The sequence below is a fragment of the Melanostigma gelatinosum genome, assembly GCF_949748355.1.
Source record: "Melanostigma gelatinosum genome assembly, chromosome: 23".
Lineage (NCBI taxonomy): Eukaryota > Metazoa > Chordata > Actinopteri > Perciformes > Zoarcidae > Melanostigma > Melanostigma gelatinosum.
Window position 1 is genome coordinate 15163673 of NC_136656.1, and position 25322 is coordinate 15188994.

Sequence of the window (25322 nt, forward strand, 5' to 3'; positions counted from 1 at the left end):
AGCAGGTCGCAACGTCCCTGTCAGATCCAGAGGAACCGGGCTCTGCGAACAGGAGTCGGGAGGAGCCGAGCATTACCGAAATAATCCGACGTTTGCTTTTACTTTGGACGCGGGAGGGGAAAAGGATTTGTGGAGTGAATTAAAGCGACTCAGGCATTAAGTTTCCCAAGTTGGTCTCCACTCACTTTATCATGGCTACAACGACCTGCACCAGGTTTACCGACGAGTACCAGCTGTACGAGGAGCTGGGCAAGTAAGTCCTCTTTATTTCACTTTTTAGTCATTCGTCGAGGTGGAGCGTCGTTACCCTTTGCTTTCACTGTCCGTGTTTGGATTCAGCCTAACCTCTAACGTTACCTGGTCGCGACACCTGTTTATCAACGAACAGCGAGAGCGTAAACTGAAGTGTTTCCAGGTAGTTCTTCCTCTGTTCTCGTGTGTAGCTGAACTTTCTGAATCGGTTGTCGCTGCTCGTTAACGCCCATCGGTGTGTATTGTGGAGGAAGCTTGTCTTGTGTAGACTTCTAATTGGAAAATTATTGAATTGAAACAAAGCCCCGAGTGGTTCAGAACTCATGCAGAATGTATCCTGATGTATCAATAATGTTGAACCATGCTGTAACAGGCATGTATCTCTGGCGACGAGCCAGGCCAGTCCAGACACGCAGAGCTGAGGCGGGAGTCTGGTGTGGTGTCATCAGAAGGAATCAGCTGTGTCGCACTCAGCGCGCCCTAACATGAGCGCGCTGTTTCTCAGGAATCTGCGCTGTGTTTGCACGCGTGTCATTCCTCAGTGGATTCAGCGTTCATGCGGCACCATTCGCACATCTGCACGGTCCAAACTACCACACATGTTTCTCATGTCAACACAGCTGAAAGGTGCACGTCCGCACTAGCCGTGTTTACACAGGTAAACAGGTGTTCAGGTAGATTTAGGAAGGCGGGGCTCTGCTTTTTCACCTGTCTTCAGGTTAATGGTGTAGGTCAGGTCATTGGACAGTGAGGTTGCTGCAGGTTGTAGCAGCCCCAGTTAAGTGCAACACACACACATCTGTAATACAGTGGGTACATCCCAAGTCTCTTAATTGCATCCCCGTTTCCCTCACTTGGGTCCTTTCCTTGCGTCTTAGTCCCTCCCACCAGGGATGCATGGAGGTAACCATACAAGGAGAGAGGAACTAGGAAATATGTTTTAACAGACATGAGATGTTCTTTCCTCAGTTGCGTCACGTGAAGCAACGTCTGTTTCTGATGACAGCTGGATCAGCTGTCAGTCGGCTTCAACAGCTGGAGAGACTTTTGATAAGTTTGTGTCTGTTCACATGATCACTGTACTTAATAACAGAAACTAATAATACTAGTAATAACTAATAAAGACACACAGTAATCACCACTGTAGAGGTGTTTCTCTCTGTAGTCTGTTAACAAACTGTGTTCTGTTTATAAGCACAAGATCCATTTTTACCGGCGGAATGCGATCTTCTTATTTATCAATTATTTGCGTCTGTACGTTTTTGAAATTCAAATTGTGACGTCGATATTAAATAACCCAGAATATGATTGTTTCTCTTAAATGATAAAACTCATCAAACCCGACAATCAGGAATGAACAGCCTCGCATGACTGAATTAAATGATGTAAAAAGGGTTTAGTCTCTCCAGCTCCCTCTGACTTTAATTGTATTCATAATAAAAGTTATTGAGGGAAACATCAGATGAATGAATGAATGAATTTTATTTATATAGCACTTTTCACAGACAATAATATCACAAAGTGCTTAACAGAGCAGACATTTAAAAGCATAAAAAACAGTGTGACCCTAGGGTCAATAAATTATATACACAGAGAAAAGTAAAAAATTAAATAAAATGTAAAACATATTTTAAGAGCAGGTCTAGGACATGGGTTTACTTTTACACAAACGCCAGCCTAAACAGGTGGGTTTTGAGCTGGCTTTTAAAAGTATCCACAGTATCTGCGAGGCGCAGAGTTGCAGGCAGAGCATTCCAGAGCCTCGGGGCCACTGCCTCAAAGGCTCGGTCACCACGGCTCTTAAATCGTGTGCGTGGGACTGACAGAAGACCTAGAGCGTTTGGCCTGAGAGTGCGAGCGGGTGAATAGGGGCGAAGTAGATCAGCTACATAAGCCGGAGCCTGACCGTGAAGTGCTCTGTAAGTGATGGTGAGAATTTTGAAGGGTATCCGAGATGCTACAGGAAGCCAGTGGAGAGATCGGAGTACGGGGGTGATGTGAGACCGTCGATTTGTCCTGGTGAGTAATCTGGCGGCAGCGTTTTGGATGACCTGCAGACGGTTAAGAGCAGATACACTGAGTGATGTAAAAAGTGAGTTGCAGTAGTCAATGCGTGAAGAGATAAATGTGTGTATGATCATCTCTAATTCAGGTGTTGATACTACAGATCTCAGTTTACTGATATTTCTTTGATGGAAGAAACATGACCTGGACAGCTGCTTAACATGAGGGTCAAACGACATGGATCGATCAGAGAAAATCCCAAGATTGCGCAGGTTTCAATGGGCAGCAGAGGAGAGAGGACTAATAATCTGCCTGATCATGGGGACAAACTCCTCTGGAGCAATAACTAGGACCTCCGTCTTAGAGTCGTTGAGTTGTAAGCAGTTTTCTGCCATCCAGTCTCTGATGGCATTGACACAGTCCAGGAGCCTAGTTAATGTGAATGCCTCGCTGGGTTTGAATGACAGATGGAGTTGGATATCATCTGCATATAAGTGATAGGACACATTATAGCTTTTTATGATCGGTCCCAAAGGTAACAGATAAAGGGAAAATAACAAAGGCCCCAGAACCGAGCCCTGCGGTACACCACAAGACAGTGGAGAGGTAACAGACACAAAATCACCCACAGAGACATTGAAACTTCTGTCATTGAGGTAAGATGTAAACCAGTCTAACGCTATGCCAGTTATGCCCACCCAATCACGTAGCCTCTTAATCAGGATGTTATGGTCTACAGTGTCAAATGCAGAACTGAGGTCCAGAAGAACTAACACAGAGCAGTCACCTGCATCAGCACACATGAGAATGTCATTTGAAACCCTCAGGAGAGCGGTTTCAGTAGAGTGTTGCTTACGAAACCCAGACTGGAACTTGTCGTACATGTTGTGCCTCTCCAGTGCAGCAGTAAGTTGTTTGGCCACCACTTTCTCTAAAATTTTGGACAAGAAAGGCAGTTTTGATATGGGCTTGTAGTTCATGGGCAAGGCTGGATCTAAGTTAGGTTTCTTTAATATGGGCTGGATAGTGGCATGTTTGAAATAGGAAGGGACACTTCCTGTAGACAATGAGGAATTGACAATAGATGTTACTGCAGGGCCAATAGTTAGCAGAACTTTCTTAAATAGAGAGGATGGTATTATATCCAGAGGGCAAGATGATGGCTTTGTTTTGTTAATTAAATCCATCAGGTCTTGAAGGCTGATAGGCTGGCAAGAGTCCAGAACAGCAGGAGAATGCAAGGAGCTACATGTAGATGAACAGATCCCAGGCTGAATGCCAGATCTAATACCTGTTACCTTATCAATAAAATAGATAAGGAATTTGTTGCAATCGTCAACAGAACAGCATGGTAATGTAGAGACAGATGGTGAAACAATTATCTTAATTGTGTCAAACAGGATCTTGGGATTTCTCTTTGAGGAAGAGATTAGGTTGGCAAAATAAGCAGTTCTAGCTTCCTTTACTCCAGTATTAAAAGAAACTCTGAAGTCTTTGAGATATGAACGATGCACTTCTAGCCCAGTGGCTTTCCAGAGCCGCTCTGCCCTGCGACACTTCTGTCTCAGGCTGCACACAGCATCTGTCATCCACGGAGAAGTGTTATAGGCTGCCCTGGTCCTTTCCTTAAGAGGTGCCACTTTATCCAGCAAAGTGGTGCAATGTTCATTAAATGACTGTATCAAGAGTTCAACATCATTGAGATTTGTGTTGATATCACAGCAGAAGTGCATAGAGAACTGATCAGCTGTACTCTGAGTAATAATGCGTGAGTGGAATGTTTGTTTCAGACACAAGGGGTCAGCATTGACAGAAAGATCAAAGAAAATACATTCATGGTCACTGATCAATAGGTCCTCACAACGGGTATTATCAATATCAAGACCCAGAGAGAACACAAGGTCCAAGGTGTGACCACCCCTGTGAGTGGTGCCAGAAACATGTTGCGTGAAATTAAAAGATTCAGTAATATTGAGAAACACAGTAGCTATACAGTCTGTGGTATCATTGATATGCAGATTAAAATCACCAACCAGAAGCACTTTGTCTAGCTTGATAATAGAGGTCAGAAAGTCTGTGAACTCTCATTAAAAACTGACCTGCAGGACCTGGAGGTCGGTAAATAAAAAAACAGAAAAACGGCGTGAGTGAGCTGCAGCTCAAAAGTAGCATAGGATTCTGTGCTCCCCAATTGGCAGGAAAGCTGATGCTTCCAGACCACGGCGAGACCTCCACCGCGGCCTGTCAAACGCGGTGTCCCAACATAAGAGCAGTCCACAGGGCAGAGTTCATTGAAATGGATGCATTCCATATTCCGTTGCCAGGTCTCGGTCAGAAATAAAAAAGCCAAATTATGACTTGTGAACAAGTCATTTTAAATGTGAGCCTTGTTTGTTACAGAGCGTGCATTAATCAGGCACATTTTGATGGGGGAAGACACTGTCGTCATCAGCACAGGAAGCTTTGGGGGTATGTGCAATAGGACGGATCACTCGTGCAGCACCTCGAAACCGACCATAACTAGGGCGTGAGCGCGAGTCTGTGATTCTCGCGGGAATGTTCATGTGGAGTGGAAGTTTCGGTAGAGGCTGTGGAAAAAGTAGTAGGAGACCCTCCATGCCGCCAGGGGGAGCTAGTGTTGCTTGTAGGGGATGAATGCGGCTGATCGTAGAGGAAGAGTGACAGCGGACAGGGGATCCAGGTGTAAACAGTCAATCATGTGAATGGGAGTGAACAGCATGCTGTAAATGATCCGCTAGCAGGCGGCTACCCAGCTTGTTAAAATGAATACCATCCTTCTTAAAAGCGGAAGACTGGCCCCAAAACAGATTAAAATTGTCAATGAAGCTCACGTTGTTGGTCCTGCAGGCGGCCTGGAGCCAGGTGTGGAGGCTGAGGACTCTGCTGAACCGCTGTGATCCACGGCCGAGTGTTGGACTTGGACCACTGATAAAAACAGACAGTCCACAGCTGTTTAAAAAGCTTAAAAGATTTGTAAAATCCATCTTGGTCAACTCGGACTGGTGGAGGGCTGTATCGTTGATTCCCACATGAACGATAATTCGCCGAATGGAAGACGGGAGGGCGCGCATCAGGCCAGGCAGTGTCAGCAGGATGTCTGGAGCCGTTGCTCCAGGGAAACAGTGTGTCTCCGCGTTGAAGAAACGGGTGTTCCTGATTATTGAGTCCCCGACTATCAGCGTCGTCGGGGCGAAGAGGGGACGAGGCGGCAACACTGCACGTGCAATACGCGTGGATGGAGGCGAGGATTCAACCAGTGGTGGCGGAGAAGACGAGCAAGGACTGAGAGAACGGGGGACCGAAGCTCGCCGCGGTGCTGGTGTAAAGCACGGTATGGAGCGGCGTGTCCTGGGGCGAGAGGAGGGCTCAGGAATGACTGGCGTAGGGATGTCGGTGGACCCGGGGCTGTGGGTCCTCCGAGGCGGCAGCTGGGATGATGTAGGAAGCTGGGAGTCCGTAGTCAGAGGAGGGAAGTTGCGCAGGGCTAGGGCGTTAAATCCATTCTTCAGACAAGATCATGAAAACACAAATCTTTCTAATGAATGAAAAGTTGTTTGTGGTCCTTTTGTTGTATAGACTACAATGAACATTTATTTCAACCAGATGTTGAATCAGAAAACATATCAAACGTAAACTAGAGTTTAATCTGTGATCCGTCTTCACTGTTTACATGTTGAAAACAATCTCATCAGTCCGATCGGCTGCAGCGTCCAATCACATGACTGATGAACAATGTGTCGGCTGTTAAAACACTTCCTGGAAGTCTGTTCTTGTGGGTCCTCGCTCACGGCTCCTCAGAGATCTCTCCTCGATCCTCAGAGCAGAAATAAGAGCTTTGGGACGGCCGTCAATATGGCGGTGCAGAACAACTTCCGGTTCGAGCGAGGAAATAACAATTAAGAGACTTGGGATGTACCCCTCGTCAGGAGGCAGACCATTACACAGCTCAGTCTAGAGAAAGAGCTGGTGATCTGTACATCAAAACAACGACCAAGAGTCTTTGACAATGTCTTCTAATGCAAGAGATCACAGTTCAATGTTGTCTCTGTTAAGAGTGTAACTGTCTGGCCGTACTGACTGACTCCCACTCTTCTGTAGGGGCGCTTTCTCCGTGGTGAAGCGCTGCATGAAGATTTCCACGGGGCAGGAATACGCTGCTAAAATCATCAATACCAAGAAGCTGTCAGCCAGAGGTGAGTACTACATGCTGCCCTGTGGTGTGGCTTTGTAGAGTCATGCTGTTCACTCTGTGGGGGGGGGGGGGGGGGGGGGGTCAAGAGCTGTGTGAAGAAAAGCAAAATGGGGAGACTATACAAAAGATGGGACACAACAATAACAAGGGGGGGGGGGCTCTCACCTGTAGGGGAAAATGAGAGTGATGTGGAAAGAGGAGGTGTGTGTGTGTGTGTGGTCATCAGCATCGTTGCTCTGCTGTTTGGTTAAGATGAGGGCAACAAGCAAGAGAAAGAAATTAGGACTTTGTTCCTTTGGTGTTCATCCATTGGAACTAATCTCTCAATGCACAGAGGTACATTCCTGGTTTATTATAATTCGGCTTTTCTTTTCATCATTTTGGCCATCACTCCTATTGATGAGATTAACAGTGTCCAAACAAAAGCCTCGGGTTGGATAAACCTATGTGGATGAAAAAACAAAGGCAGAGCCACATTCATACCAGTTTAACCAACATCATAGTTTTGACCTTTTCTATTAATCTAGTTATGCACATTCACAGTTTTGCTCATAACGGAGGGATTACGAGCAGCATGTCTGGTGCGCTCACTGTGTTTTCCCTCTAAATACAGAGATGTAGGTCAGACATTCCCAAAGAGTGGGTCGGGACCCACAGGTGGGTCGCAGGAGATTTCATCTGGGTCACCGGATAAACCGACATGAGGGGCTGAATGTTGATATTGTTTTCATAATTGTATTCTAGCTATAATCTCTCTAATATCTTATCTGAAAGGCTAGCATCCGTTCTGTTTGTTTTACTGATGAGAGGAAATACAAAGGAATGATGATCTGATTACACAAAGTACTGAGTATGTGTTTTCAATAACGCAAGCACCAAACAAAGTTATGATTCATCTTACGTATGTCTTTTTTTTTTATCTCTGGTTTACCTTTTCAAGAGAATATAAGGCGATGTGGACATGCCAGTAAAAATGCTCTGAGATGTTTATTTACGCACAAACTCACTCTCCCCAGGATGTTTTATTTCTTATTTTATTGTAGTTTTCTTGGCGTTTGTTATATATATTTGTATAATATTATATTTACTCCTACTTGTGTTGTGAGGGCTAAAACTCACCCCACAGGGAGGAGGCCAGAGCACACGTGTGTCCGCTGCTTTGTACAGTCGACACGCTGCAATAAGAAATTGACCAAGACTGGTTTACAATTATAAGGAATTTAATCCCACTGATGCAAGCACATTATTTACAGTGAAGTACACTATTTCATGAAATACTAAATCAATAAAACCCCGTTTGCAAAAAACTCAACTCAGCTTCTCAGGTATAAAAAACACGTCCGTCGTCCGAGAGCCATCACACGAGAGAGAAAAAGACTTGAAATTAAACCACCCACATATTCGTTCGCGACTCCTCCCCTCCCGTCTATCTAAATTTCTATTGGCTAACTTCTCTACACACTTCTGTAAACGCCTATCTCCACATCTCTCTCTCCCTGAGCAGCTAACACATTCAAATTCTCAGTTATGGCTTAATTCCTTCTATAATAATCCTTCAGTATAAAAGCTAAACTTCTGCAACTTGGCAGAAGCTTCATGTCTTATTAGCTCCTAATCCTACAACACTTTATGTTTATCTTAATTATGCATTCCCAATACACTTATGATTATGACTAGTTATGAATTCTTAATTATGAATTATTAAACACTTTTATTATATCTACTAAACACCGTTTTTGCTCAAATTTCTTACAGTATACTAGGGCTGGGCGATATGGCCTAAAAAAAAAATCTCCGATTTTTTTACAAAAAATCCGATTCACGATTTAAATCGATTTTTTCCCCCACAAATTTTTGCAGATGACAGAAGCTGTTGAAAACAATTTTTTATTTTATTTTGTGATGATTTTCCCTCGTAGGTTGATAAAAATAAAGTGCAAACAAAACCTGAACATTGTAGAAAGGTGCCTGTAGTATACAAAAAGTATTTGGTCACTCTTTTGTTTCCCTGAATCATTTAAATATAAAATTAAATTAAACATAACATTAAATGGCATTAAATAGTAGCCTTCCATTGTAAACAACTGTGCAAATGTAACTTTTACAGTAAGCTTTTCTAACTGAATACACTGATACAAACACAGCATGAAATAAAATGTATGTGACCCTTTAACATTCACATTTTCAAAAGTGCAACATCTGATCTAACATCAACATAACATATTTTGCACAGTAAATAAGTGCATGTAAACAAAATCAAGTGCATTCACAACATAACCAACAGTATTAAACAGTAGTGCATGTTTTTTCTAAATATTCTTTGCCAGGAAGACAGCGTCGCTTGTGCTCCCGCGGTCCTGCTCCCTCCTCAGGGTGCAACGCTTCTCCCACTCGGCGGCATGCCTCTGTTTGAGGCTGTTTGTTCTGTGTCAGATGACACGAACCCGAACCATTTCCAGACCACCGAAGACACATTCTTCCCTCTCTTAAGAACGAGAGCTTCACTGCTGGCCGCCATTGTTTTCGTTTGTAAACAATGCGCGCGCACTCAACTACGGGAACCCAACGGGGGGGAAGGGTGGGGGCGATTTTCTAGATTTTCAATAAAACACATCGCCATAAAGCACACATTCGAATTAATCGATTAAATAGATTTATCGCCCAGCCCTACAGTATACATATCAGTCCTGACTTTGTTTACCTTTTCCCTCGCTGTTATTTGTTTGAGAGATGCTGAATAACTGAGTCATATTCATGTGAATGCATACTTCTACCAAATAAAGCTGATTCTGATGGCTGAGGACTGTTGTGAATTGGGTCGCGATGGTTTGTGTTTTTTTGGGAAACAGAGGTTTAGATCATCTCAGTTGTTGTTAACTTGTCTGACCGTGTTTGTTTCACTGTGTGACTTTGTGAAACCGATGCTGTGTTCTCACATCTCAGCAGTAACCATGGGGACTGAGGCTATGCTGGAAACCATTTAAGTCTGAGACGAGTACAAACCCAGGTTGAGTCCAAGTTTGCTTTGGACATAGTAAAAGGAATGTCTTTGTGTTGTGGACAAAACAAGATATTTGATAACCACACGGCCACAACACAGCTCACCACCGGTTATGAGGACAAACCACGATACGGTTCAACATAGGGCTGGGCGATATGGCCTAAAAAAAAAATCTCCGATTTTTTTACAAAAAATTCGATTCACGATTTAAATCGATTTTTTTCCCCCACAATTTTTTGCAGATGACAGAAGCTGTTGAAAACAATTTTTTCTTTTATTTTGTGATGATTTTCCCAAGTAGGTTGATAAAAATAAAGTGCAAACAAAACCTGAACATTGTAGAAAGGTGCCTGTAGTATACAAAAAGTATTTGGTCACTCTTTTGTTTGCCTGAATCATTTAAATATAAAATTTAATTAAACATAACATTAAATGGCATTAAATAGTAGCCTTCCATTGTAAACAACTGTGCAAATGTAACTTTTTACAGTAAGCTTTTCTAACTGAATACACTGATACAAACACAGCATGAAATAAAATGTATATGACCCTTTAACATTCACATTTTCAAAAGTGCAACATCTGATCTAACATCAACATAACATATTTTGCACAGTAAATAAGTGCATGTAAACAAAATCAAGTGCATTCACAACATAACCAACAGTATTAAACAGTAGTGCATGTTTTTTCTAAATATTTTTTGCCAGGAAGACAAGCCTGTCTACTACCTCTGGCTTCAGGCATGCACGGTGGCATGTAACAATGCCCCCCCCACACACTGAAAAGCCTCTCAGAGGGGGCACTTGTAGCTGGCACAGAGAGGTATTTCTTTGCTAAAGTACTTAGCCTTGGAAAGTTAAGTTGGTGACGCTTCCACCAGTCAAGTGGATCGGTGTCTGGGTCAACCTGCTGGACCACAGGTCAGTTGTTGCGGAGTAGAATGACATCCCCTCCAGCTCCGCAGAGATCCTTTGGCGTGTACTATTGTACAGCCGAGGCAAGGCAACGTCAGAAAAATGTTTACGGCTTGGTAGCACGTACCTGGGGTCCAAAGCTTTGAGACGGTGAATAAACCCCGGCTTTTCCACGGTGTATATGGGCACCATATCTTTTGCGATATACATCGCGACTGCATCCGTGATGGCTTTCCACCGGGCACTCTTCTTCTCATGCGGAGTACAGTTGGTGAATGTCTCCAAAATGCTGGGTTGTTGTTGTGAGGTGGCGGCGGCGGCGGCCAGCAGTGAAGCTGCTGGCCGCCATTGTTTTAGTTTGTAAACAATGCGCGCGCACTCTACTACGGGAACCCAACGGGGGGGAGGGGTGGGGGCGATTTTCTCGATTTTCAATAAAACACATCGCCTTAAAGCACACATTCGAATTAATCGATTAAATCGATTTATCGCCCAGCCCTAGTTCAACATACAAAGACTGATCCAGCAGGGTTCTATTAGACCGGCTGACCTTTACTGAAGCTCACGTTCAGTGAGGGGAAACCCAGTCTTCTTCTTCTTCTTCTTCGTCTTCGTCGTCGTCGTCGTCGTCGTCGTCAAATCCTAAACAGGAAGCTCTGTTTAATTGGAGAGGCTTGATGTGGCTGTAAACCTTCGCTTCGCACCAAAGGCAATGCTTTCCGGTGCTGTGCACTTCCAAAGAATATCCACCCGACTCTTCTACAGCTGAAGTTTGAAAGTACAACATCAGGAAGATTTTTTGAGGAAGTGTATCTTGCCAGTCTCTGTTTTCTGAAAGTACACACAGTTCTAATCACATCCTTATCGGCATCTACAGTGCAAGTTCATCTGCTTTGACGTATTTGTTGTACATCGTAGTGTCATCTTCACATCTGTGCTTTCATTATTTATATTGGACCTTTAGCATTGAGTTGTTGTATCCTGTGAGACTGCCTTCATGCTATCACTTGTACACTGTCAGAATATTTAACAGGAAAAGCACATAGCAAGGTCAGTCAGCCCCCTCCCCCCCCCCCCCCCCCCCCCCCCCCCTCAGGGGAATCAGGAAGTGGGCCGTTGAAGATGGGACACGGCTCGGATCGAGAGCAGCGTTGGTGGAACTCCTTAGGGTGCAGCCTCCACTTTGATCAGATGGTCTCATAACGGAGTATTCGATTCTATCAACTGAAGTGTCATTGCTGCTGCTTTTACCGGCCTTGTTTGCACACTGACACTTTTGTTGAATCTTGTTGTGAGTTAATGTGGAAAGTTGGTAGTTTAAATCTAGTGTTTGCATTTGTTTGTTCTGTTATTTGACTTTACCCACTTGATCATTATATGCACATTACTGATGATTCTGTTTTAGCTTTTTCTCTGCAAATGCACCAATGGACAACCGTACAATCTCCATGCAGTATGAATATCAAGGTATTTGATTTTCTCCTTCGCCCAGCCCTAGTTAGCAAATCAAGTTCACTTCAATATTTTGTCATCTAAATCATAATTCAGATTGTCATTTATTACAGCAAAGTGCTGTTGCTTGTTTCTAGACTAATATAAACACTGATGCAGTGAGAGGTTCAATATGTTGTTCACTGTCCAATGCCCTCTACCTACCTGGTGCCTGTGCTGTAAACTACTGGATGAGGTGGTGAGCCACAATCCATCCCCACTGACTTTAAGACTTCTGTAGTGTCTCAAGACAAAAACAGCTTTTGCCATAAATCCATTATTTCTTTTCCTCAGTTTTATTCCTGGCTATTTTTGAAGAGTATGAACATGTTGACAATGATTTATCTTTCCTATTAGCTGCTTGCTTTTTCCACCACCGGCCATTGACAAAATATCTGAAAGCATTTCTTCTGTTTCTTACTGCTCCGAATGTTCTAATAGGACCATTTCTTTACCGTCTACATTTTTTATATTATTATTATTATTATGTTTGAAGTTAAACAGTAACACAAATTAGTTAGTTTGTATTTCTTATTCTCAACCCCTCAAAGCAAAACCCCCGACACTGAGCGGGCACAGAACATGTACGGTAACTAAAACATGATCCAGATGTCCTGAGCTGAAAGCCCATCTTTACTGACAGCACAGGCTTGTATGAGGGGGAAACTAGGCCAGTGGTTAAGCACGGACCTAGTGATGCTTGGACTCGGCCGAGTGGAAATGATCACTTTCCATTCTGTCGTTTTTGCTTCTGGAAAACACCCGAGGCCCCGGCCGCTTCCAGGAACTCTTCATTCCCATGGAAACAAAAGAGATGGAGGGCTAAATATAGTCTGTGGGGTAATCTAGGCGTTGAAGTATATTACAGTCTGTGTGCTGGTAATTATGCAAGTGTGTGATGCTGTCAGTGTTCTATGAATCACATTCAGATAAACAATGAACAATAGTATGATTTACTGACTTTGAAATGGGCCATTTTTTGCCTCGCTTCATTTAACAGCGATGAGCCCTGCAAGTTGTTCCTAAGACACACACCCGGCACACAAAGCGGTGCCGTGTGTGCCGGCTAAATGGTATTTGAGCGTGTCACAGCTCATCCCTCAGGTTCTGGCTGACCCATATGTCCTGTGAGATGCTCATGCAGCCCTGTCGACACAAGCATAAGTGATGACTCACTCTGAACTCTACTACTCACTCTACTAGTAAAGGCGCCCCGTACTACAGGACAACAATGTTTTTTGGGGGGGGGGGGGAGATTTGGAGTTGAAATGAAACGGTGAATTTTAACATTAGTGCAATGACAGAAGTGTGTATATTTGTTAACTGATGCACAGCTGCTCACGACAGGCTAAAAATACCTCATCAGAGCGACGCGAGGAAGCATGAACAAAAAACAAAATCCAGCTGCTGTGTTATAGAGCAGCTGACAGCGGGAGTGGAGGACTCTCCGGTAAAAATGTATTTTCATCTCTGCCTGCCTAATTTTCCCGTCAATCAACTGGCACAAGAAGGACTTCTCATTCCAGCTTCTCGGTTTGTAGAATAGTAATTCATGTTCTTTCGCTCCAGCTCCAGTGTTCAGCTGAGGGGAGATGAATAAGTGAAAGAATGAGGGACACAATCAACAGCATGACATATGTATGATATGATAAACACATCCTTCATCATAAGCAGGGACTCAAGGAAATGGGATCTTACTATTTTAACTATACAGTATACTCGCTGTATTGATTCAAATGTATTGGAAGCTCCTCAAAGTTGTCCTGTAATGCTCAGTTGGCAGCAGCAGGACTGTTGGATGATGGGTTTCAAGCTGATTTGTGAGCTATCGGCCTCAGTCAGAGCCCACAGAGGGCATCTCATCAATACTGATCCGCTGCACTGTCTGTGCTCTGCTGCAATATTAAGACTGGATGGATTTCTGAGGATTAGAGCGTCCGTCTCTCTGAAGTCAAGCCTTCGTTTGGTGAATCAACCTGTAGAAGAAAAGTTCTCTTTTCTTTTGTTTGCTCTCTTTTGAGAGCAGGTAGATGTTTGAAGGCTGATACTGATATTGTACAATTGAAAAATGCTATTTTCTTAAAGTAAAATATTTAAGTTCCATCCTCTAAAGATTTTATGCTCTTCGCTGCTTTTTTTTTAATAGTATATCTCAATATATATCATAGTTGGAATGCTTAACAGCATTCCAACTATTGTTCTTCGAATCTTTATTCAACGTCTATTTCTTCCGTCCCACCGCTTCTTCTCCATTTTTTTTAAGCTACAGAAACCATTCAACTGTCAAAATGTTCAGCTCTTTCACCAGAGGGGTGCTATGACTTTTCATATTTCTAACCTTTAAACTTTTTGAATTATTAAGCTTTTTATTTTCAATGGGATCTCTATGGAGAATATTTTCAAATCCTCTTAAACTTCTTCAACTTTCAAATCCTTCAACTTCCTCATACTTTCAGCTACAGACACCATTTCAACTTTACAATGTTGAGAAAACCCTTAACTATTGCCAACATGATTCAGCTTTTTGATATCTTTTAAACGTTTTGAACTGCAGCAATTTAACTTTTATGATTTTTCAGCCCTTTTCTGACTTTATAATGGGTGTGTATTGGGCAGCTTAGAGTGAGTGAAGAGCAGCTTGAGATTCTTGTGAAAAAAACATTTGTATTTTGCCACTGTGTCCACAATCTTCACTCTTCATGCATAATTTCTGGATGTAGAAGTAGCTAATATTGTCCTTGTCGTAGAAAAATTACTGTGGAATCTCACAGATTTACACATTTGACATGGAAGCCGTTAATTGAGAGGAAAATCAACTTTCTGCTCCATAGAGACCAATGTTAAATTTTGCTTCAAAAACATCTTCCACAGAACACGGTACCCCATTTCTATATCTTTTCCCCCTCCTCCACCCCCCCCCCCCCCCACACATACACACACACGCCATTTTAAAATAAAAGCCCCACAGAATGAATCCTAACTGAAATGCTTGTGATGAGCCTGTCCTTTAATAACCGGTTTGTGTTTATCTGACATTATGATTCTGTCTCTTCTCCCCCACACCCCACACCCCATTTCAAAATAAAAGCCCCAGAGAGTGAATTCTAACTGAAATGCTTGTGATGAAGCCTGTCATTTAATAACCTCTGTTTATGTGTGTCAAACATGATGATAATGTCTCCTCTCCCCTCCCAGTCCCACCCTTTCAAAATAAAAGCCTCATGAATTAACTGTATTTAAACGTTTAGCTCAAAATTAGGCTTTTTTGTTGAAATAATGAATGCTCTTACTAATACTGCGACAACTACTACTACTGCTAATATTTCTAGTATTACTACTACAACTTTTGCTGTTGCTACTATTACTACTACTGCTACTGCTATTACTGCTACCATAAATATTATTACTACCACTACTGATATTACTACCACTACCACTACTATTATTACTGATACCACAACTGCTAATACTGCTATTCCTGCTACTACCAGTACTAATAACCAGTACTAATACTACTACAGCTATTAGTATGACTGCTACTAGTACTACTACTACTACTACTGCTACTTCAAAAACTGACTTTACTATTACTACTACTACTGTTATATAAAATACTACGACCACTACTACAGCTATTACTACTACTACTTCTACTACTTTTAATTACTAATACTTCGACTACAACTTCTGCTACTACAAATATCACTCCTGCTACAGCTAGTACAGCTAGTACAAATGCTACTAATACTTATACTGCTAATAATACTTCTACTACTACAACAAATATCACTACCGCTGGAATTCTTTTAAGCCACAGAAACCGTTCGAATATCAAAATGTTCAGCTCTTTCAGGAGAGGGGTGATATAACTTCATATTTGTAATCTTTCAACTTTTTGAATTGTTAAGCTTTTTCAGCTTGTTCAGCAATGTTTTTGAGATTCATTTCAGCTTTCAGCATTCCAATGCATTTTCAGCAGGAAATGCATTTTCTAGTTGATACATTTCTTTCCTTTCTGTCTTTTAAATGTCTTTACACAACTTTGTATATTTTGTCTTTTACCTACAAATAGCAGTGTGTGTACATCAACAAACAAAAGCAGACACAACTACTAAATAAAACAAAAGCAAAAAGGTTTGAAATTAATTCAATTTATTATGTATAGCCCAAAATCACAAATTGGCCTCAGAGGGCTTTACAATCTGTACACATGTGACATCCTCTGTCCCAGGACCCTCACATCAGAGCAGGAAGAACTCCCCAAACCCTTTAACGGGAGAAAAGAGGAAGAGACCTGAGAGCAACAGAGGAGGATCCTCTACCAGGATGAAGTGTGATAGAATGAACAGCACAACACAGTACAACACATTCAATGCATATGACAGAAATGATTCATATAATGAGTAATAAGTATAACTAGCATTCCAACTAGCAATTAACAGCATTCCAACAATGAAAGCAGCAATGCTATCGGTACTAATGTTGACTGATGGCAGTGGGTGTGTTATTGTATAAGTAGGCCCAAACTGCTGCTATGATGTTGTCATTGACCTTGACTTAATTTAAGTATTTTCTTCTGCTTTGATTTCTTCTTGATTTTACTCTATACTTGTATGTCATTTACTGTTTGAGTGCTGTAGAGTGTTGTGTTTTTCTGCATACCCCTCTTTCCCAAATAGCTGTTCTGTTCGTGTGACCTGTAGGTTTGTATTTTATTACATGTGAAGAATAAATGTGTGTATGCTCGTGTACTTTGCCCACAATCCCTCCAGTAACTGGAATTGTTTTGTGTACTTGGATATGGTCGATGGTATTCTAATGTATTCATCGTCCAACATCTTCCTGCCAAGGAAGTGACCTTATGTTGAGGAAAATCTCTCTGAAGCTCTGTTTCCACTCATTATCGGATATAGTTCAGTTTGTCTCCTATTTATCTTTCATATAACGTCAATCTTCAATATTGTTTTTCTGTAGCATTTGGTACATTTTTCCAGTTGGGGGTTAGGGCTTGTATGTATGTATGTATATAGGCTCCTCCCATCTTGTGCCATCAGGGAGAGGCTGCACCCGAGTGACTATCTCTTTAATACACAGGGATAAACTGGAGTACTCCCTCTGGGCTTTATTCTAAATCCTCATTTAGACAAGTAGGACAGCCACTCGAGGGACAGGCTGCCTGCTTTAATTAGGCCTCCTTTGTCCGTCTGTCTCCTGACGGCTAGCTCTCCTCTGCCTTAATAAACCCTGTGCTGACTCTGAGAGCACAAGGTCTTTCCCGCCGAAGCTTTGTGGCTCACCTCCATTCTCTGTCCCTCTCTTACCTCCGCCCGCTCCTGTGAATGGGACGAGGACATGATTCTTCATGGCATTGGCTTCTGAACTTTGTCTTTTCTCTGTAGAAAGGACTGTGTCAATGTGATGCACCTCCACTGTAGATGATTTAAAAATAATAATAAAAAACAAACGCAGCGTTCTTTTCATGTTTTATGTTGTAAAATGTACTGAAAGCCCTATATTGTAATGCATACATGGGCTCTCTGCTGTGATGGATGTATTGACGTCTCTGTTCCCAAACTATCGGCTAGTATAGTAGCACGATATTAACAGAATGTAGTATCAACACATCATTTACGTGGGTGTCATTTACTAATGGGTCTGTGGGCTATTGTACATATATCTGGAGGTTTTTGACCGTTCTTTGAGATTGCTCTCAAAACCACAAGAGTGCTGGATTTTTTTCAATTGCTCACTGTATGCTCCTCTGGGAAGCGGGACAAAAAGTATATGAAGTAAGTAAATAGTTCTAATAGTGTCCATATTTAAAATGTTTTGCATTGTTTAACACAGGCCATTTCAGCAGAGCCATTAACTGTATGTCAATAGAATAGAAACTATTTTACGGTTTGTTGGAGCTGGATGTTTTACTGCTTTTGATAGTAAATGCTGAATGGACTGTACTAGTATCGACTTTTCTAGTCTTCCGACCTCTCAAAGCTCTTTAACATGTCATCATTCACGCAACATTCACACACCGTAGGTACAGCTACAGGAGCAACTTGGGGTTAAGTGGACACATGTACCAGCGGAGCTGGGGATCAAACCACCGATCCTGTGATTGAAGGACGACCCTGCTCTCCACTGAGCCACATTCGCCCAAAGTCCCTTTCAGTCCAAAATGACGGAGGCGTAGCTCTGCTGCTGCACACTGATGCGTTTGTTTGTGCTGAAAGGTTTCATGAATGGTGGTAAAATAGATGCAAGTCCCTGGTGTCATTCCTGCCGGGGTTCTTTGTTGCATGTCAAGCCCGTGTTTTTATACTTCCTGTCTGAATATAATGGAGCTGTATGGTACAGAGGGATGAGCTAGAGCAGGCTTTGGATGCAAAACTGCAGAAGAGGAGGCTAACCTTTCAAAATGAAATGCATCACTCTGTTCAACTTTGAGAGCAAGATTAAGAGGCTGGCTCTATCAAGAACTTTGTGCTCTTGTTTTAACATTGGTGGAATGTGAGTAAGTCCATTTACTCAGCACTGTACTGTATTTTGTGGTACTTGTACTTTCCTTGAGTATTTCTATTTTATGTAACTCTATACTTCTAGTCTACTCTCTCAGATGGCACAATTGTACTTTTAACTTCACTTATTTGACAGCATTAGTTACTTGTTAGGCTACTTTTCAGATTCAGATTCTTCATGCAAAATATGAATCAGCTGATTAACTAAGATGTATTATGAAGTTGTATATAAAGTAGTTCAAATAAGCACCACCACTACCAGCTGCAACATTAAAGTGATGAACACATCAGTGCATCAATAACTAATCCAATGATCAAATATATATTACTAGTTAGAAATGGGCCATTCTGCATAAAGAGTACTTTTATGTTTGGTACCTTGAGTATATTTTAATGCTAATACTACTTTTATTGAAGAAACATTTTAAATGCAGGACGGGAGAGTATCTTGTACACCATTACGAGTATTACTTTTACGTAAAAGATCAGAAGATTCTTCCACCACTGTGCTCTAAACTATTTAATCATAAACACAATGGTTGTATATGAATGGAGATGACTCGACAAAGTCCCTCTCATAAAGCATGGTTACGATGACATCCCAGCAGCCTTGGAGCACTGAGGACAGTCTGGCCTGGTTCACAGCCTGGAGGGGGAGAGAGGGGAGAGAGGGGAGAGAGGGGAGGGGCCTAGAGCAGGTTATCGCTGCGCACAGCGAGCTCCAAGACAAGTGTCAAAATATTTGGGGTTCATAACTAAACACTGGATCTTTTCATGGGATTGGTTAACAATACAGGATATAAATTCCTGGATTGTATTGCGTCTTCTCACTGGTGTGTCTGAAACAACGGGTTCCCACCAATGTAATAAATGTGTTAATTGCACTGTGCAACACTAACATGATTTGTGTGACCATAAAAACCCGCTGTGTTACTGACACTAAACAGAATAGTAGTTAATGCCACAGAGCTTTGTTCCCTGGGCTTTCTCCTGCACTAATTCATGTTAACCATATCACTGATGCAGTCTGCTGAAGTAGCTCCATGTCTCAGAAGGACACTGTCTGGACTGTGAGTAGTACGGCAGCTCACACATATGCACCAACAGCAGAGGGGAAAAGCTGCCAGAGGCGTTGACTCCTCCAGGGACACTCTTGGCAAACATCTTGTTTTGTCTCTCTGCTTCCTTGTCCCCTCCCCTCAGCATGTGTGCTCTCTCTCATGCTTGGGGGAGGAAATCAGGGATTGCATCATTCACTGGAGCTGATTTGAGTCATGTTTTAAGGGCAGCCAGCGTTTTAGGTGGTGCATCGGGGCAGACCGTGTGGATTTATCATCCCAGAAAAAGTGGAACCTGAACCCTGTCGTCATTCCTCAGCTGTTTCTACCCGGGAGAAGATCTGCCATGACGGTGTTAACGCAGAGCTCTGCTTTCTCATCAACCTTGAATCTAACATCACTGTCAAAATTTGATTATTTAATTTTTACTTTGTTTCCATTTGAGGTTAACATTCAGTTCAATAACTGGTTAAGTTTTCCATATAATTAGTATTTCTCAAAATGATTTCGTCATATCATTGAAAGGATTCAAGGATAATGTGTTGTCGTTATGCTAAAATGAGATAATCCTGTATTAGTCCCACAGCGGGGACCTTTGCAGGATTACAGCAGCAAAGTGGACAAGGAGTACAATCAACAGTCCAACTGTAAACTACACAGGGTTGCACTACAAAATGCAGTTGTAGCACAATTAGCTACACAAGAAAAACAAAAGTGCATTCCTGTCATGCGTTTTTTAAATTTGCATTTGAACGTAAACTGCAGCAACAAAGCAATTCTCAGGGCAGACAATATGGCCGACATCTTTACATTCAAAATTCATCATGAGGAAAACATTGTCAATCATCTTTGACTGTGTTTGAGCACCAAGCATCATGATGTGAACACAGAGTCCACCTCCTCATCCCACTGGAGTCCTGCGCTCTGTCCTGATGTCCACCCGTCAAGTGCAGCTTGATCCTGGACCACGATGGATCCAGGTCTCTGTGAAAGATGTGGGCTCAACAGTCAGCGACCTCCTGTTGCTGGGTTAGCCTGAATTTTCATGCAACCGGACATTAGCCAGGGCTGGGTAGTGGAGTAGACTTGGGTCCTAACTGGGTTAGCTTAGCTTCCATCTTGGCTCTCCTTCCTCTCCTCCTGGGGCGGTCGTCTCCCTCTGTTGGACAAAAGGCATTACACGCACTCTGTGCCGACGCCCAGAAACATGAACACAGCAAAGTAGCAGGGTCTCTGATGATACACACCACCATGGGGGTCATAAGTGATGATTCAGAGGGATTATTTTGGGTTCAGTCGATACATTGTTTTTAAGGAAATTCCTGCATATTCTACTTTTTGAGACTGTTCATCTCCAAAAGAGAGAGAGAGGAAGAAAATGGAACAGGCTGATAGCAAGTTTGATGAATGGTGAACTCTCTGGATAAACAGACTCATAAAATATAAATCCAGGTAGATTTTCAAAGTCTGTGATCCAATTAGAGAGGGGTCAAAATGTGTCTCTAATGGCTGTCTGTGTCCGGGACGTCCTCGGCACTCAGCTGATACGCTTCCATCGTCTCTTTGAAAGGAGTGAATTTAAAGTAGAGATAGAAGCACAATGTGGAGAGCAAAACTAATTCACATCGACGGAGGCAAATGTTTTTTTTTGAGTGCAAGGTTTTCTGGAGAGTAATATAGGGGTGAAGGGTTAAAACGATTGAAAGAGGGTGAGGAAACATGGAGTGAGTGAAAGAGAGGCCAGAGTGTGAAAATGCAGCCTTGTAGAGAGGAGCAGTGATGTCAGCCAAGGAAACATGATGGATGTGTGGGTGACAGTTAATGGAAGTCAAGTCCTGCTGATTGTGCTGCACAGGAAAGACTCCGTGTGAGAGGGATGTCTGGTCCACACATGGTCCTAATAGAGACACGTTTCAGCCCAGACACCAAAACAAAAAGCTTTATTTTTATATATATATATATGTATATGTATGTATATGTATATATATATATATATATATATATGTATATGTATATATATATATATATATATTCAGGTTTTTTTCTTTTCTTATACCAGTCATACATACTGCTTTTATTTTACATCTCTATTGATCTAGATCTATATCTGACAGCACAACAGAGATGACCGAACCACATATGTTGTGACCTCTCATTCACACAGATTCCACTTCCTGTACAGCAGCATGCTTTAAACAGCCTAATCCCGCCTTCATCGCACCTCATTCCTCTGCTGCACATCTGCCGTTTGCTTCCAGTGTCTGAAGAGTTCTGGATCCAGAACATTCCTGGCTTTCTTGTTATTTCCGTCTTATACATGTTGCGACTAGAGACCAGAGAAATCTCCCCAAACAGATGGTGGCTTTGCTCGGTGGTGCTGAACTGGGCACAGAAACAGCAGGCTCACGCTGTCGCTCCAGTAAGATTCAGGGATTTACTGATAACAGAACATGAATTTAAGTGCATCTAGTCTCGTAATCAGTTCTGGTCATAGACAGCAGCCTGAATGAGACAAACTCATTTCATATTTATATTTTGATATGTTAAATAATTATTTTTCCTTGAAGGCGAAAGTTTAATATCGTGAATGTGTGTGTGTGTGTGTGTGTATGTATATATAGATATATATATATATATATACATATGTACTTTTTTTTTCCGATGGAAGTTTGTGGTCCCTTTGTACTCTGATGTATTTAAGAACTTTAAACCAAATGGTTGAAAAGCTGTTTGCCTATCGATAACTTTCATCATCTCCCCATGCTGTGTTTATGAAAAAAAAAATCAAAAATTTAAATAAATAGCAATTAGAATATAGATCGTTATCCTGCCTGAAAACAATGTGACATATTTTTGCCATATTGGCCACCCATATAATATTAATTTTCTTGTTAATTAATGCAAAATCACCTGAAACTAAGAATCGTGTTCTCGTTGGATTAGATGGATCCTTTGTATCTACTTAGGGAGTGAGTCCTATTCACGTCTCACGCTGCCTGAAGGCCCCTGTAGTTCTCTCATACACGCAGAAAGGGACGAGTATTGAGTTGGCAACTTCTAGATGCCACTAAATCCTATGCACTGCTCCTTTAAACTCTCAAATTCATTAGTTCCGTTTTCTTCTACAAACCATTACCACTGAATGGTGAGGGCAAACTGAAATGAGCTCACATGAACATGACTCAACAAGCTGGTCTGTCTCTTAGTCTTTAGACTTGGAGTTGTCTTACATCTGCTTGGTTTTCCAAATCAGTGCCACCTCCCACCTGTGATCCCAATCGGCCAATGGCTTACTTTAGTACTTTAGGTTGGAAGTAATTAGTACAAAAGCCGACGTTTAACCGAGTTGTGAAATAACATCCCTGCTGTAGACTAAACACAGTCAGGACATGGTATGCTTCAATACATAGCTGTTGGTTTTTAACTGAGCTTTTATAGAACCACAGCAAACACTGCTGGACTATCGTTTCACTTACTGTACCTTTTATTCCACTAACTACCTTTGTCATGTGACTCCCGGAAAAGTCCACAAAAAATGCTCATTTAAAAATGATGAGCATTTCTTTTCTTTCCATTCGATTTCCAGCCTGCAGATGATCGCGGCAGCTGCTGCGAAAGGTAATTGAGGTTGTGGCACACCGCTGTCGACATTAAACGCCTACACTAGAGGGTGACTCACTTCTATAAATTGACTCGAGGACAAAAAAACATGTGCGACATGTTTCTGTGTGCCATTTTACACTGCATGAATCAGCCGAGCTGCTAGCAATACAGACAAATAGGATAGAAATGTCATTTATGTTTTTACAATCAACACTTTCAATGAAATGTGGGGTGACTGTGGCTCAGTGGAGAGCAGGGTCATCCTTCAATCAGAGGATCGGCGGTTCGATCCCCGGTGTGTCCTTGAGCAAGACACTGAAGTGTCCTTGAGCAAGACACTTTGCTATATTTGACCACTAATAGCAGTGTCTCTAGAAACTTTGGATGGCTATTGTGATAATACAGTTTTGTTTTTTTTGGCCACAATAGTCATACTGTGATGAATTGGTCGTGGCACACCTTTAGTTAACTCATTAAATCCATAATCTAAGCTACAAACATAAAACCCGACTTTTAATAAACCAGCCCTTAAATAGAATCGTTTTTATTGGCCACTGTTAACTCTTCAATCAGTACGAGGTGAAGTGTGTCATGTTTGCTAGGCCATTCAAAATGGTCCCACGCCACTGGCAATAGTTTTACCAGATAGCTGTATAGTTAGTGTATAGTTTATTTTATTGCCCAGCCTTCGCTGTCACCATGTGTGACATAGCAATGATATGAGTTGATGATGATGTGTTGAGCCTCTGCACGCAGGATGTTTCAGCAGGACTCTGGGCCAAATCCAACAGTGGATTTGTGTTTTTCTGTGCTTGCATATGTAATTCAGGGTTTATAATCCCAGTCTCGTGCTGCCGTCACAGCGCCGCAGCCAGAGACTCACACACTTCCTCCGCGCTCTCAACCACTCTGGATTATGTGCTGTCCTGCCTTTGTTTCCTCTCACAGTCATGCATCCGTCAAAAAGCTCTCCAGGCCGAGAGTGGCTTTGGACAAATGACAGCTGGCAGTCGGGAGGAGGAAGTAGTCTCTCTCAGTGACTGTTTACATCACAAGTCAACCTCCGTGCCATCATTAATGTTCCTCTACAGCAGGGGTGTCAAACTCAAGGCCCGTGGGCCAAATCCGGCCCGCCACGTCATTTTATGTGGCCCGCGAATCCGCCAGCAAAAAAAAAAAGTTAGACTTGATCATAAAAATATCCCCATAGTCGAAATGATGAGATAGAAAGTCGAAATGATGAGATACTTAAATACACAGTCCTAGAAGCAGCTCTTTGGCTGGTTACTGTACATTTGAAATGGAAATGTATTGTGATTACATTGAAGACTACTTTAAACGTGTCTTTAAAACACATGAAATACTTCATGTGGGATTGTGCAAACGCACCCTTGAAAGGATTTTAAGCTTTGAACAAAGTTATTGTAATAACTTGTTTGATATTTGTCTTTGATATTTTCTTTAATAGTTTTATCTTTGATAGAGTAATGTGGGTTTCTTAACACTCAATTAAAAGGATTTAAGTTATAATAACAGAAATGTGCTTCAATATATTTTTACATTTATATAACTGCATGTACAATATTTTTACACTTGAATAAACAATAATCAAATGCAGAGACAGTTATTTACCAATCTGTTAGGAGTAGTTACATTTACACAGTCTTACATTTACAACCGGCCCTTTGAGGCGACCGTGATGCTGATGTGGCCCGGAGTGAAAATGAGTTTGAGACCCCTGATCTACAGGGATTCACATTCATCCAGTCATTAAGGATGGGCATCAGGTCCCAGGTATATTATCCACATGAGGGATGGAATTTCATCTGTATTTTAATGCAAGAATACATGTTAATATTCAGAGTGCCAAATTCAGTCTGCTGAGCTCAGAGTGCTCTGAGAAAACACAACAGCATGGTCCTACTTCAGCTAGCACCACATGTTCCCCATTAATCTTTTTTTTCAAAATCAAAGATGTTTCCAGGATTTCCTTTCAAACATATGTCTGTGACACATGCACACTTCCCCTCAGGCTTTCAATTTAATCCCATAGACTGAATCAGATTAGAGTGCTCTCATGTAAATTTGGCATCAGACCATGTTTCCTGCTGTGTGTGTGTGTGTGTGTGTGTGCGCATGCGCTCTCTGCAGCCAGCGTCAAACATGAACACACACACACTTAAGTTAATCTTTCGATTCCTTATTTCTCTCTGAAAACCTAACTTTAATGCATTTGTTAAGGAGTGCAAACATTTCAAGGGTTCATTT

General features: G+C 42.0%; 1 protein-coding gene across 8 annotated transcripts in view; it reads left to right on the plus strand.

The window, feature by feature from the left end:
- Positions 1–25322, plus strand: part of camk2d1 (calcium/calmodulin-dependent protein kinase (CaM kinase) II delta 1) — a gene marked incomplete at its 3' end in the record, with an annotated part of 107688 nt that continues 82366 nt past the window's right edge. For all 8 annotated transcript variants that reach the window (XM_079295335.1, XM_079295330.1, XM_079295333.1 and 5 more), the window contains exons 1-2: positions 1–253; positions 6376–6470. In XM_079295335.1, the coding sequence (XP_079151461.1) occupies positions 192–253; positions 6376–6470 (157 nt within the window). In that variant the 5' untranslated portion in view covers positions 1–191. The remainder of the gene's footprint in view (positions 254–6375; positions 6471–25322) is intronic.